Here is a 15109-nt window from a genome sequence, read left to right as displayed (position 1 = left end):
ATGTGATGAGTGTGGTGTGGTGCAAGTGTTTACCTTCTCCTCTTGACTGTCTAGTCCAGTCTTGGGTGAAGAGAGCTTTGCTTCCAGTTTGGTTATATAAGTGCATCTCTCACAGGTTGCAGTGTTCGGTAGTAGGAGGAGAGGGTTGTCTGTGTACATGAGGCAATTGCTGCATTGTCCCAAGATGCCCAGATTCATCAGGTAGACAGAAGAAAACACCGGGAGCTGATACTTAGACATGCCTGGATAGGTGCTTATTTATTAAGTACTAAAAACTGTTTTCCTCTAGACAAGTGAGGAAAGTTGAGTGTTGTAGTAATTTGTAGCTTATTTAGTGCTTACAATGAGTTCTGAACAAATGCTGAGCTCAAAGAAACAGATTTGAGTGCTGAAACTAGAAAACTGGCTAGTTCTAAGAAACAAAATTAAGCTAGAAGGCTTCCCTCCAACACAGAAAGGCTTGGGGGCTCAGAAGCTTACAAACAGTCCTGGATACAGCAAATCTGTATCTGGACTAGACGACTTACAGGAAAGGCAGGAAACAAGCTTAGAAAAATTTTTTTTTTTTTTTGTAAAGTGGAAAGGGGAAAGGAGGAGTAGAAACTAACTGGGTTGGCCTTCTCAAATGTTCTCCCTGGATTAGGTAGAATGAGGTAATGACACTAGACTGGGAGGAGTAGAAACTTTTTCACCAAAACTTTTCACCAAACCTCAGACAAGCCTTTCTTTTGCAGAGGGGGCAAGCACCCTTGCTCCACATGAGAGGATATCTTGCACATCCCTGAACTCATATATACCAACTCTGAGGAAATGCAATAATGAAGAAAGAGGCAAACTCTTCTCTCTTTAAGAGAACATACATTCACCGAACCTACTACTACTACTAGCTGTTGTTAATAAACTGCAGAGAATATTTCATGTGATATTACATCATATCTAGGAGAGTACCTGCCTCCCTAACCACCTCAAAAAGAAAATATTTGTTTTTTCCTGTATATTACCCTCTGGTGTTAGAATGGTTTAGAAGTGAAGGTACAAATGACAACTGTCATATAATTCAAGCTGCTGCTGTCATACATATAAATAGCATGCCTCCTCACTCCTACACCCAAAAAAAAACAAATGACAGCTGTTATCCGTGTACCTCTCTTATGTCAGGCTGGGTGTCTCTTTACTTTTTCCCAAACAATAGCTACCTGTATAAGTATCTGATGTTTAATTGTGAGCAAAGTAAAAAAAAAAAAAAAAAAAAACAATGATCATGGTGATGTTTTCAACTTGTTACTCCTAGATAGTACACTGTTCCTATACAAACTATAGTTACCATGTTTGCACATAATTGAACTATCTGAGGAAAGTTAGACTACTGTCCCCATCCCATTAGAAGCTATACTGACCTGTCTACTTCTTTAAGGTTTGAGAAGAAACTTAAAGAAATTCTGACATCCCCAGCCTCCTGTGCAAGCTACAGTGATCTTCGACAGCACCTGTTTTAGGCTTGATGGGGTTCAGGGCAGAAGCTACTCCTAAGTCCAGGTTATAATCCAGTTATACAGCCTTTGGGTGAGGGGCATCATTAGGTCTCCAGGAGCTCTGAAGGTCTGGTTATTCTGTGATGCATTGTATCCCTTAGCTTTTGAAAGATGATTGTTTAAACTGAGCAAATGACAAGACTTATTTATTTATATTTATTTATTTTACATTTGTTGACCGGGCTAGTCCAGCTGGATACATATCCCTTTTCAGTAGAGGCCCGGGGAGAAAAGCTCCAACATAAAAGCAATACATAAGGAGAGCAAGTTACATTTACAATATAAGAATAGAAAATAACATTGACTTAATATAAGCACAAGTAGCAAAGCTACAGGTTAAACAAACTAGTGTTGTAGGATAAACACAATGAGAATAATGGTCTAGGAACTAACTTATCAGGGCAAATTATGGGTACAGGAGATTTGATAAGTTAGTCGGGTTCTGTGCATGGGCATAACCATTGTAGCTTAAGATGGCTTTTGAGGTTGTTTTTGAACTGTTGATGTGAGGTCATGAGTCTAAGGGTGTTAGGCAGGGAGTTCCAGGGCTTTCCAATGGAGTTGGCATACAGGGCATCACCACCCGAGTTCTTAGCTTTAGTAGTTAAGATCTGGACGTGATTGGCTGATCTAAGGAAGTTAAGGTTGGAGTAGGGGGTTAAAATACTACACAATGAGGGAGTTCTGTCGGGATAGTGGATTATTTTAAAGGCTTCAGTGAGTTGATTAAGTATGAGAAGATTGGGTAGTTCCAACCAGCCCAGTTTCCTGAGGTTAAGGCAGTGGTGGGTGCGATATGTGGAACCTGTTATAAATCTAGCAATATGGTTATAAGCAAGAGAGAGCATGTTAAGTTCGCGTTTATTGAGGAAGGAAAAGACTGGGGAAGCATATAGTAAGGTGGAGAGGAGATGCGTGCGGGCAATAGTTAGCTTGGTCAAGGGGGTTAAAAAGTGTTTTATTCTGTACATGGATCCAAGTTTTTTGTTAACCGATTTGATGGTTTGGGTAATGTGGATGTCAAATTTTAGCTTGTAGTCAATGGTAACACCTAGTAATTTGGTACTGGCAACAGGGGCTATGATGGTTCCGTTTATGGATTTAATGTGGAAAGGTGTAATGTTAGTATTTGGGAGTTCATTGCCAAGGGGTGTATTGGCATTGGGGAAGAATAGGAGTAATTTAGTTTTTGTTGGGTTAAGTAGGAGTTTCAAGTCAGTGAACCATTTCTCAACTAAAGTAAAACAGAGTTGAGTAGTAGTTTGGAGTTCTGAGCAGGAGACAGCGGAGCAGATCAGGGTGGAGTCATCAGCATATTGTATGCAGGTGGATTTCGGGATGACTGAGTGCAGGTTATTTATGAAGATGGAAAAGAGAAGAGGACCAAGAATGGAACCCTGAGGAACACCAATGGTGTTTGAGAGCAGGCCTGATAGTTTATCTTGCCATAGGACAGCTTGTTGCCTACCAGTGAGGTGCCTTAAACCAGCTTAGTGCAGGGTGCTAAGATATAGACTTTCTAGGGTATTAAGTAGGAGTTGGTGATTGACCATGTCGAACGCTTTTGATAGGTCAAGAAAGAGGGCGGAGGATATTAGTTTGTTGTTACGATTGTTATTAATGGAGTCAATAAAGGAAAGGAGGGCAGTGGTAGTACTATGGTAGGGGCGGAAACCATGTTGGGAGTTAGATAAGAGTCGATTAAGGGTTAAGTAGTGAAGGAGTTGTTTGTGAACACATCTTTCCATGATTTTCGCTATTGGAGACAGGATTGCTATTGGTCTGTAGTTAGATATTTCAGTGGAGGTACCTCCTTTATGAAGAGGAATGATATAAGAAATCTTCCAGGAAGAGGGAATAGTGGCTTCAGTAATAGTTCGGTTGATCAGGATGGATATAGGGTAGGCGATGACTTCAGATGCTATTTGTAAATATTCCGCTGGGAGGTGATCAGCCGCCAGGGTGGTTGGTTTAAGCTTTTTTAAGAGGGAACAAATATAGGAGGAAGAGACAGGGTTTAGGTTAAAGGAGATGAGGGCCGCTTCATGAGATTGAGAGGAAGGTGGAGCAGAGGAGGTTAGTTGGCTGGCAAGGGATTGGATAGTATTGGTGAAGAAGGAGTTAAAGGTGTTGGCTACTACCTCTGCATCTTTCCCGATGTGCTTCTCAGGGATTGGAGTGGTAGTTTTACCTGGGCGAAGGAGATTGTTAAATCCTGCCCAGAACTTCTTTGGATTGTTCTGGTGTTTATTCTGGAGGTGGCAGAAGTATTGTTTTTTGTCCTGGGTAGTGGCTGATTTGGTGGTGTTTCTTAGCTGTTGAAATTTTATGCGGTCTTGGGGGGTTTTCGTGGCTCTCCATTTGTCCCAGGCCTGGTCTCTGAGTTTCATTTTGTTTTGGTTTCTCTAGTTAACCAGGGTGCTATACGCATTTTGGATCTGATTAGTCTGTTTGGGGCATGTGTTTCTAGTATCCTAAGGAATGTATCGTTGAAGTGGGAAACACTCTCTTCTAGGGGTAGAGATTTTAAAATAGACCAGTTGCAGGATTTTAGGTCTGCAAGGAATAATTGTGGGACAAAGTTCTTTTTGTTTCTAATTAATCTATATAAGGGGGGGTTGGAAGTTGGGCATTTATGTTTAATAATATAGGTAATTAGGTGGTCGCTGAGGTCATTGGGAAGGGTCCCAGTGGTATAGTTAATTGAATCTTTATTGGTAAGGATCCAATCGATGGTGGTTTCTTTTGGTGAGTATTGCCCAGTCTGGTTGGACAAGGTATATTTTGGGAAAAGCCATGTAGGTTAATAGGTTGTGGGGTTGTATGGAAAGAACAGAGGGACCAGTCTATATTGACATCCCCAAGTACTATGGTTTCTTGTGGGTAACTAGTGGCTAGCCAGGACAGTGTTTGCTCAAGATTTTCTATGTTATTCCCTGGTGGGATATAAATAACAATGAGGTTGATGCATTTTTGAGTGTTTAAGCATAACTTTAGGGCAATAAGTTCTAAGTTAGAGATTATAGGAGGTTGTGTTGGGTTCTTAATGATATTCAGAGTATTCCTGAACATAACAGCTATACCTCCACCCCGTTTCTTTACACGGTCGGCCCTGAAGATATTATACCCGGGAGGGAGAATCTCTTCATCCTTAGTGGTGGGTTTTAGCCATGTTTCAGTTAGACACATAATATCAGGGGAATGAGTAGCTAACATAGCGTGCAGGTTGTGCACCTTGTTGTTAATGCTTCTTAGGTTCAGGTGTAGTACTAGAAGGGAGTCAGTAGAATTACGAGCAAGTTTAGATGGGTTAGAGTCTAAGACTTTAGGGGGACCTGGATTGGGATGGATATCTCCATAAATGGTAATACTATGTTTCAGGTAGATAAGTAGTCTTTGTAGTTTGAATAGTAATTTGAGGTGATTTTTATTGTTTGAAATATTAGGGTGACGGAGGGTGAGTTGGGCTAAGTTGGGGAATTTTGTTTTAACAGTGAAAGGCGTTGGTGGGACAGATGTGTTCGAAAGAGTAGGATGGCAGTTGGTGTAGCGCTTAGGATGGGAGAACCCTATAAGAGTTTGGTTTTCATACTTTGTTAACAAATAGGCAATAAGGAGTAGTAGGGTCGTTGAGAGGAGGGTTGTAGAATAGAGGAATTTGGCCATGGTGTAAAGGTGGAAAGTGTACTAGGAAGGGAAAAGGCTTTAGTTTTGTCTTTGGGATAGGGGGAGGACCTAGAAGTGGGAGGAGTAAGGACGAAATTGAAGGGGCGTATAGTTTGCAGAGGGGAACTTGGGAGGGGTTATCTATTGCTATAAATGTAGAGGTACTGGGGGCGGGTGGGATAAGGGGGCAGGGAGGGGAGCGGAGCGGAGCCCGAGCGAAGCGAGGGCGAAGCGGAGCGGGGCATACACCGCCCGGAGTTCTCAAGGTCTTAGAGCCAGCACTAGGTGAGTGAATTTACTACCAGTGCATACAGTAGAGAAGCAGTTTGGAGGGATATATTTTTCACTTCAGTTACAGAAATGATAAAGTCAGGTTCCAGTTAGCAACAACCTTGTTTTGGGCTATCCCAGAGAATTGGGTAGTAGTTTCTCAAGGAGGTGAGGACTGGCCTGTGCAGACACTTTGGTTGTTGTCAGGTAGGAGCGTTTGTTCTTAGGAGCCACGCGTTGTTAGGATTAGAGTGGGGGGCTTCCTGTGATAGAAGGGAGAGAGGTAGCACAAATTAGTTTCTCCGTGTATGTAGAATAGATTCAGAGGTGTTAATGTATTTGGTCTAGTGGGAACTCAATGCTTGGGGGTAAGTAATCAACAACAGTTATTATACAGTTAGTGTTACAGTCACTAGATAGTCAGGATCATGATAGCTCCAATGTAAGGAACAAACATGGAACTAGAAGGCAAAATACACGGTATAACAAGGCTGAGAGATTAAATTGCAAAAGCAAACAGTACAAAATAATTACCCAACAATATTAGATAACAGACGCCAGTGCTACAACAAGAAACACGTGTAAACACTTTGAGATTGCTGCAACAAATCACTGCTCCAGTCTAAAAGTTAAATTGTGACGATATGCCATTAACTTTTTGCGTCGAGAAACGCTGGCAGGTACTTGGAGTAAACTTACAAGACAGTTACTTTTAACCAGTTACTTTAATCCAGACAACACTTCAGTACCACCAAGCAGTTATTGTCTCTACTGTGTGCAATTTAGACATTGGAGTGTGGTAAATGAGGGTGGCCAAGTAATGTATTACACATTTGCTCCACGTATAACAGTTGCTACACATTTAAATATTTCAAGTTGCTGCATACAAATGACTGGTGCCAGAAACGTGACCTCAAGCTGAATTAAAAAAAAAATGCATCATCATCCCCTTTGGGGAGAGTGATGTCTCCACAACATCCTAAGCAAGCAGTCAGTTGTGAGGGATTTGGGCACCCAGGTTGATAGCAACCTGACCACCATGTTTCTTCCATTGTATAGAAAGCTTTCTATATAGCTCACCTCATAAGTAAGGGTATCTCATCCAGGGACAAGGAGATCATAACATCTCTGAATTCTTCCCTTATAAGGTCCATTATTGAGTACAATGCCCCATTCGGCATGTACCTCGCAAAGCACATTCAGCAGCTGGAGAGACCACAGAGGTTCCTCACCAGGAGAATCTAGGGCCTCAAAAATTTACTTTACCCTACACAGATAGGCTAAAAGCCCTATCTCTCTACTCTTTTTCATACAGATTCCTCAGAGGTGACCTCTGTCTGGCATATAAGGCAATCTTGGACCCCACCTTGATGGGACTGCTGCATATCCACAAGTCAAACTCCACTTGAGTAACCAGCACACGTGGCCTCAACCTGGTCTGTGACATCAATAGGACTTGTTGGCAGGACAGATTTGTGTCACAGAGACTCCCCCATCTATGGAATAGACTCCCTCTCCACATAAAGCAGAGTACCTCTTTACCGCCTTTTTAAGCGCAACCTGGATAATTGGATGGGAAATAGAAAATACATTCCTGGGATTCCACCCTTGTCCCTGCTGGACAGGGGCATTGGGTGCTGATTTGATTATGCATGGGCTAAACTCTTGGCTAGGCTTATAAGGGTCTCAGGGCCAATAGCCTAGTAACTTCCTATGATACGGATTACATTAGTCCTGCAAAGACATGACAATGAACAAGAAGCAGCAGACAGCTAGTCATTTTCCTTCAAAGTCAGCCTCAACAATTATAGCTACTTAGCCTGTGTATATCTCACATGTCTTGTTAAATAGTCCATCTTACTTCACATAAATGCACATTAGTCCTGCAAAGCCAGATAGTAACTGTTTAACCTTAGAAAACAACAACAGGGTCAGTTACTTTCACAGGGCAGCACTCACTGTCACCAAACAGTCTTAGCAACATCTCTGTGCACTTAAGATGATTGTGATAAAAATGATACCCATACATAGCTCTCAACTTCTTATCTCCAGAATCATGGACAAATCCAGATGTAATTAGGGGCAATCACAGACAAATAAGCCATGGTGGTGCAGCGGTAGTGTTGTCGCCTCACAGCAAGAGGTTCGCCCATTCGATTCTCGGCTGGAGCGCCTTCTGTGTGGAGTCTGCATGTCCTCCCCGCGGTTGAGTGGCATTCAAAAGACATGCATGAGTGGGCATACCTTCATTGAAGGTTGGGCATCGGGCTGGCACCTCGGCACCATAAAAATCGACTGCCAATCATTAGCAGACCAGAGTTCTGCTGTGGTGACCCCTAACTGGAAAAAGCTGAAAGAAAAACAACAACAGACACTTTTTTAAATATTATGGCAAATCTGCCAGCTTCTTCAACCACAAGCCTTTGGTCTGTACTTTAACATCAGAGAAGTAGACACTAAAGATAGTGGTCCCAAGAACAATCCCTGAGGGACACCACTGGTAACAACTCTTCTAGCTGGTAGTGTGCCTCCAACACTAATAGTTCTGTTGGTGAGACAAATTGCTATCCTGCAGGTCACATGGGAGGTTGTATTTAAATGGATTATATATCACCGATGCCTGAATACAGAATGGTTTCAAAGGATTTGGCAAATTCTAGGTATACCATATGAGCTGGCTTCCTCACATTTTCCTTCCATAAGTCAACCAGAGTATCCAATTTTGAGTCTTCTAAACCTTAAATAATTAGTAAAGATGTTCTTGGTGATTATTAGATTTCTCATCTTCAGACTACAAACAGTTTGTAGGTTTAAGTCTGGGGAGAGTATTGCTCTACCTCCCCCCTGCGTTGCCTTAGTAATGGGTGCTAACCCTAACACTAATGCTGCCCTTTCACCCAACCCTAACTCTATACCTTAACTTCATTAAAACCTTCACATAACACTGCGACTACATAAGATAAAAACATTCACAAACCCACACAAACAACACTACATCTATCCCCTAACCTAACCCTTACCCTAACCCTAAAATACACAGACCTGCACACAAACACACAACACCCATCCTTCACTCATCACTGAACCTAACCTTAACTCACACACACACACACACACACACACACACACACACACACACACACACACACACACACACACACACACACACACACACAAACACTCTCACGCCCCAACCCCACTTACCTGTTTCAACATTCCATACCATCGACATATCCACAGTTCGGTCATCTGTACCACTGACATTAAATCGCACCCCTGCGTTTGTCGAAGAAACATTCACTTGGTCAAAACACATGGGTCAAAAGTAGTTAGGCAAACTGTTTCTTTGCTTAGAAATGATACTAGTTGACTTGGATGTTTGATTCCTGTTTTGTTACTTTGTGAGCTGTGGTTTTGTGAAAGATCAGTGAACAGTGAGCTTATGGAATTTCTTCTTTTCCCCGCTGTTGTGAGATGCTGGTATATTTAAGTAGAAGGGAGGGGTGGGTGAGTGGGCCACCATGTGTGGGATGCAAAAGGGGATATTGTCATCTTCAAAAAAAAAATGCTTTTCTCTTTTTATTTGTTTTTGACTAAACATTCTATGATGTAATTTAATCAATGTAATATTAGTTGATCAATTGCAGTTTATAATTTTAAGTCATATACTTGTATGCGCACAAATACACAAGTACACGTGTACATGTACACACACACACACACACACACACACACACACACACACACACACACACACAAAAATATACACACGTGTCTTCCTGTTTACCATTTATGTATTTCTGTGCATAATGTTTCATCTTTCCTCTATCCTTTTATTCCTCTATTATTTTATGTGTATTAATGAAATGGAATGGGTGCATGATAAAATAATGAGTTTCAGTTTTCCCCCAAGTCTTAAAAGATGACAGCAAAACTAAGAAACTGCCGACAATAAAGTAGACTTGTAACATAGGTAATTTTATTCACATCTTTGAAAACTGATGATAGCTAAACTTGCACACCAGAACTTACTTTTACATGTTTTTACAGAGAAAAAAAAAAGCCTGCCTGTAAAGTTTTCCACTGTTTAAATGTTCTAACTGAAGGGATGCACAACCACTGGAAAAGTACATAGTTAATATGCTGACCACGTATTTCCTTTTCCCTCGGGTTGCTTAACCTTTAGCTGGAATATTTGAGTAGCTGTTGAATGCAGGGCATGGCTCCTGGCAGCAGTTCAAAGTAAAATATGTGTTGGTACCAGCCTTATGTGAAGTCTGAGCAGTATTTCTTAAGTACACACTTACTTTGCTCCTACTCATCTGTACATTTTAGCTGAAAGCTTATACTATAATACTATAACAGTGTATGACGACAACATTTTCTTACAAAAGGTGTAGATATTTGTATTTTGTAGATGAAAATGGAGTTTTATAATATAGTTCCATTTTATTGTTGGGGATGGTATAATGGTCAAGGTGTTTGACTCACAGCCACATGGTACTGTATTTGATTCTCACCATTGGCTAGGCCTGAAATCACCCATTAAGGCAGCTAGCCTAGTAATTAGCTATGGAACTGTCAATTTTACTTTTCAATAACCTGGGGCTTTATATGTTCAGTCAGAGATGCCATATATCTGTTATATACCCACAAACAATTACATATTTGTGAGCAGAATAATGGGCAGTACAAGAAAAATAATCTTCCTTTTTTTTCCAGTGGAAGATCTCACAGGAGAGGAAGAGGAGATGCATTCATTCAGATGCGAACAGAATGGTTAGTAAAATTTTGTTATGTTTTAAAATAACATATTTAATATGAGACTTGCATCTCTTTCTGTATGTCTCTTGGCTCAGTAAAATGCAAATGCTGTTTTGCATACAAACCTAATTGTATGAAAATGGATCAGTCTTTGCAAACTGGCAGCTTAGCTTTTAGGCATTCATTATGAAGGGAAACTATGTACATGACATATCTGCACACCATCAATGGGAACCTGTAGTAATAAACCAGCATTCGTATGTGAATGCCAAATTATTCTCCTCTTCTATACAATAATGTACAATACAGTCAATTCCACCACAATCATGTTTAGCAATTTTGCTGTGCTATACTTTAAGAAATCACAGCAACGTAAGAAATGTCTGTTCTGCATGCTGCATTGTGGTATACAGTAAATCACACAAGAGTCATACAAGGTGAATGATCGTGTTTATTACCAGTGTGTCTCTAACAATACGGACTAACAAGTCTGGTACATTGGGTGGAGCTGGCAACAGTGCTTTGTAATGAGGTATTTAACTACAGAGACATTTAAAGAGAAATCTTAACAGTCTTTTTGTTAATCGTAGATCAATATTGCTTTAAGATTCCACATGAACAATTTATACTGTCTTACATTTTTGTCCCCATGAACTTAATGTTACTGAAAAATGCAGCTCACTGTGACTGTTGTACAGTTACTGTGACATTGACATCACAGCAGTGATGCAATAAACTTCAGAATACTATCATTACAGAGCCCATGCACGATAAGGATGCACAACTGCTTTGGGTGATAATAAATATTTATAAATGAAACATCCAACAGTTGTACTGACTACAACTGTAGTTGTAGGGTTTCTTCATTTGTAAGAGTGAGCTGGGAAACTCTGGAAAAAAAACACATCTCATTTTCTCCACTGATATGCATGATGCTATCCATTTGGTCACTATGCAAGGCCTGAGACTATAGAGAGAACAGACACATAAGGAGACACAAACTAATGAACAAGTGGAAGGCTTCATCCTATGACTTAGGTGTAACTTTATCACCACAGTACAGGCATGCTTTCAGTCCTGCTATTACAGTACCAATTCCCTATTCATTGTCCCAGTCCCTCTACCCTTATCCATCAACAGGACTATAAAATAACTAAACTCCTCCCTTTGAAATGGCTACCCATTCTCAGCAACTGAGGCTAATTTTCTCTTTTCAAGATGACTTTCCTGATTTGTCTATTTGCTATTCAAGGCATCTGCCAAGCCCACAGACCCCTGCCACATCTTGGACAAGACTGTTGATCACCAAACAGCCTGTGGCCTGCTTCTCATCTTGGAATTAATTCTACTGATTTGCTTCTGGTCAGAGAAGATGCAAAAATGCATTGTATCCCAGCAGCGTGAAGCTGTGGTGAGACCAGCACTAGTAATAGCCAGATAGTAGCCATCTTTTTTAATCAATCTTGACAAAGCTAATTCTTTCCTTTATGTAAATACTGCTTAATTAGCTGCTGTTTAACCTAACTTCAAAATGTTTCTGTAAATACTTCATCCATAAATCATCAGGCCCTGCATAGATGCAGCCACCTTGAGTTGACATTTTTACTGTAAAAACAACCATGATATTTCACCAATACCAGGTTGCACCCAGGACAACTAGTTTTCAGTAATAAGCACTGCCCCCAGAGTTGCAAACCAGATACTCCTGACATCACTTTATATTCTCCGTGCAACCATCAAGTCAATAAAAAAGACCTGTTGCCATGAATACGAACTTTCCCACTGTCTCCATTACCAGCTTGATGGGTATGGGCAACCTGAGGTAATGTAGAAATTGTCTCATTTTTACTGACAACCAGCTAATATAAAACAAACTGATAAGGTATGCAAGAGATGTATTTACACAACGTCACTGGAAGCAAAGCACTCGCATAGAAGCACTCCTATTGCCAATCAGGTTTCAGCAGTAGCACCCATCACGCGCAGTACAAAGCAGACACATAGACCCACACTTAAATGTAACCATCCTAAATCCCAAAGACCTCCTAGAAAAAGTACATATAACAAATACCCTCAGCAGTCCCAAATGTACTCTTTCAAAACAACACCCACATCAGTTAATACAGCCACATCTCATGGAGCCTCTATTTCTAAGCTGATAAGGCTAGCCGCCACACAATCCAACATTCTAGTCAATGGAGACTCCATTGTGAGACACACCGATGTCCCTCTCACCAGGCTGAGTAAGGAGAAAGTCACAAGTCAGTTGCTTATCAGGGGCCAGGATCTGCCACATTATGCACGTACTCAGGTCATTGCACCACAAGTACCAGTATGACTGAGTCATAGTCCTTGTGGGTAAAAATAGCCTGAAATGTTGTTTCCTAGACTATATGAAGAGAGACATCATGGAGATATTGGAATATGTGCCCCAGGCTAGTATGAGCTTAGGATTGAGCAGCATTTTACCTTCTCGAAGGATGATGCCACAATAGAAGCAGAAGATGACTGACTTTAATAACTAGCTTAGTTTCTGGTGTCATTCTAAGGGGGTGCAATATTTGTCAACATGGAAGGAGATGGTCAACAGGCCATGCTGCCTCGGCAGGGATGGTCTTCACCTCTCCCCTCTAGGCTTTTTAATATTTGCTAAAACATTATCCTTGCCCATAGTCCCTCTTTTAGGAAATGACAAACTGAAGGTACTTACAACATAATTAATCAAAATCAATAAAATCTAAAGGTATTACTGCTCAATGCTACGAGACTAAACAAGAAACTCTACTCCCTTCAAGTTCTGGAGAATACTGACATCTGTGCAGTCACTGAGACATGGTTTAAAGCCACAAAGTGCACAGTGACAGTACAAAGCTATAGTGCCTTAAATACATTTAGACTAGCTACCACACACACACACACACACACACACACAGGGACTAAAGGTGGAGGTGTCATGATTTACTTAAAAAATAAATATACTTCAAGGCTAATCAAATAGGATGATGCACCTGAGCTTCTCCATGTTCAAATCATCATAGGCAAAATCCTACAGCACTTCCTTACAAGCTACAGGTTCCCTTTTGTGACACAAGAAACACATAACACATATTTCAGCTTACTGGAAATGCTCACCATCCAACCCAATACCATATTCATGGGTGACTTTAATTACCCTACTATGAATTGGGAATTATATATGACACCAAACATAAAGGCACAGAGATTCCTAGATTTTGTAAACACAGACTCCATGGACCAGATTGCCAATATGCCAACTAGGAGCTCAAATGTACTGGATGTGGTCCTCACTAATTTGGGGGTGTGCTGCGCACTCCCTAGTATAATGGCCTCTCTGACAAGGTCAGACCACAAAACAGTCTCCTTTAAAGTAAAAATAAAACCTAGAATTCCAACTAACCCTGAAATGTTCATGAACTACTCTAAGCCTAACTTCCTACTATAAAGTGATACCCTGGCAAAATGTCAGGCCCCCATAAACCCTGAGAACACTGCTGCTTATGTGGAACTATTCACAGAAACTCTACCCAAGCATATTAATAGATGCATTGAGGCAGCTGGACCCAGAAGGAATAAGTACAAAACTAACTCAAAAAACAAACTACCCTGCTGGAATCACAATATCAATATGCACTATAACAGAAGAAAAAAAAACATAGCAAAAATTAGGAGGTGTAGCATACAGCAGGATAAAAGCACTTGTATCAAATTAAACTAACATCTCAGAGGAGAAATAAAGTCTACCAAAGCCAAATTTGAGGTAAGTTTGGTCTCTCAGGCCAAGGACAACCACAAAGCATTCTTTAGCTATGTCTGCAACCTCAAATGCAATACACAACTGTGTGCAGAGCTCATTGTTAAAGGAACCAACTATACTGAGCAAGAAGATACAGCAAACCTACTGGCAGACAAATTAAGCTGTAACTTTAGCCATCTCTCGCTCTATTAACATTCTCTCAGGAAATACCATCAAATATAACTCCTTCTACTATCAATAAGAAACAGGTGCTCTATATTCTCTCTAAGGCCAAGATCACTGCATCAATGAAAACATGCAATATCCCAGGATGCCTTCTAAATAGCATGAAACATGACATATCAGGCCATCTGGAATTACTATTTAACTGTAGCTTACTAATAGTCTTCATGCCTAACCAATGGTGAACAGCAACCATTCATTCCTCTGCACAAAGATGGGCCATCTTTAGACCCTGGAAACTACAAACCCATAAGTCTCATTAGTGTCATATGTAAAGCCATGGAAAGAATTATCATGGAAATGATCAGTAATGACATAGGAAACCTCCAGGCACTGGACACAACCCAATAAGGTTTCATCAAGGACAGGTCATGTGTATTTATTCTGTGCCAAATAAACTCCCTGACGAACAGGATAAGGAGGTGCTATGTCTAAAAATATCTAATATTATGAAGACCCTGAGATGATTAAACCCAAGAAAAGCAGCTGGTGCTGATATTATGGGAAGGATTCTAAGAGACTGTGCTACCCAACTGTCCACTGTATTAACAGATATATTCAGCGCATCCCTGCAACTAGCCATTGTACCCAGTTGCTTCAAAAATACAGCAATCATTCCCTTACCCAAAAAATCCCAACCAACAAGCCTAAAGGATCACTGGCCAGTTGGATTTACAACAACAGTATGGAAGTATTTTGAGTGGTTGATCAAGAATCATATCTCTTCAAGCCTACCTGCAACACTGGATACATTACAGTTTGCTTACAGATCTAACCGATACATGGTTGATGCAATAGCTATAGTACTTCATGAATACTTGGCACATCTAGAAAACAAGAATTTCTAAGTCAGAATGCTGTTCATTGATTTTAGTTCCAC

At 40.7% G+C, this 15109-nt stretch overlaps 1 protein-coding gene across 1 annotated transcript in view; it reads left to right on the top strand.

The window, feature by feature from the left end:
* SCARA3 (scavenger receptor class A member 3) overlaps nucleotides 1-15109 on the top strand; it is a 737344-nt gene that overhangs the window by 359688 nt on the left and 362547 nt on the right. The window contains exon 2 of the mRNA XM_044062682.1: nucleotides 10191-10247. Within this exon, the coding sequence (XP_043918617.1) occupies nucleotides 10191-10247 (57 nt within the window). The remainder of the gene's footprint in view (nucleotides 1-10190; nucleotides 10248-15109) is intronic.

The sequence above is a fragment of the Protopterus annectens genome, chromosome 2.part1, assembly GCF_019279795.1.
Source record: "Protopterus annectens isolate FY-2018-M chromosome 2.part1, PAN1.0, whole genome shotgun sequence".
Lineage (NCBI taxonomy): Eukaryota > Metazoa > Chordata > Ceratodontiformes > Protopteridae > Protopterus > Protopterus annectens.
The sequence above is the reverse complement of the archived record's forward strand: the minus strand, read 5'-3'. Positions and strand labels throughout refer to the sequence as shown.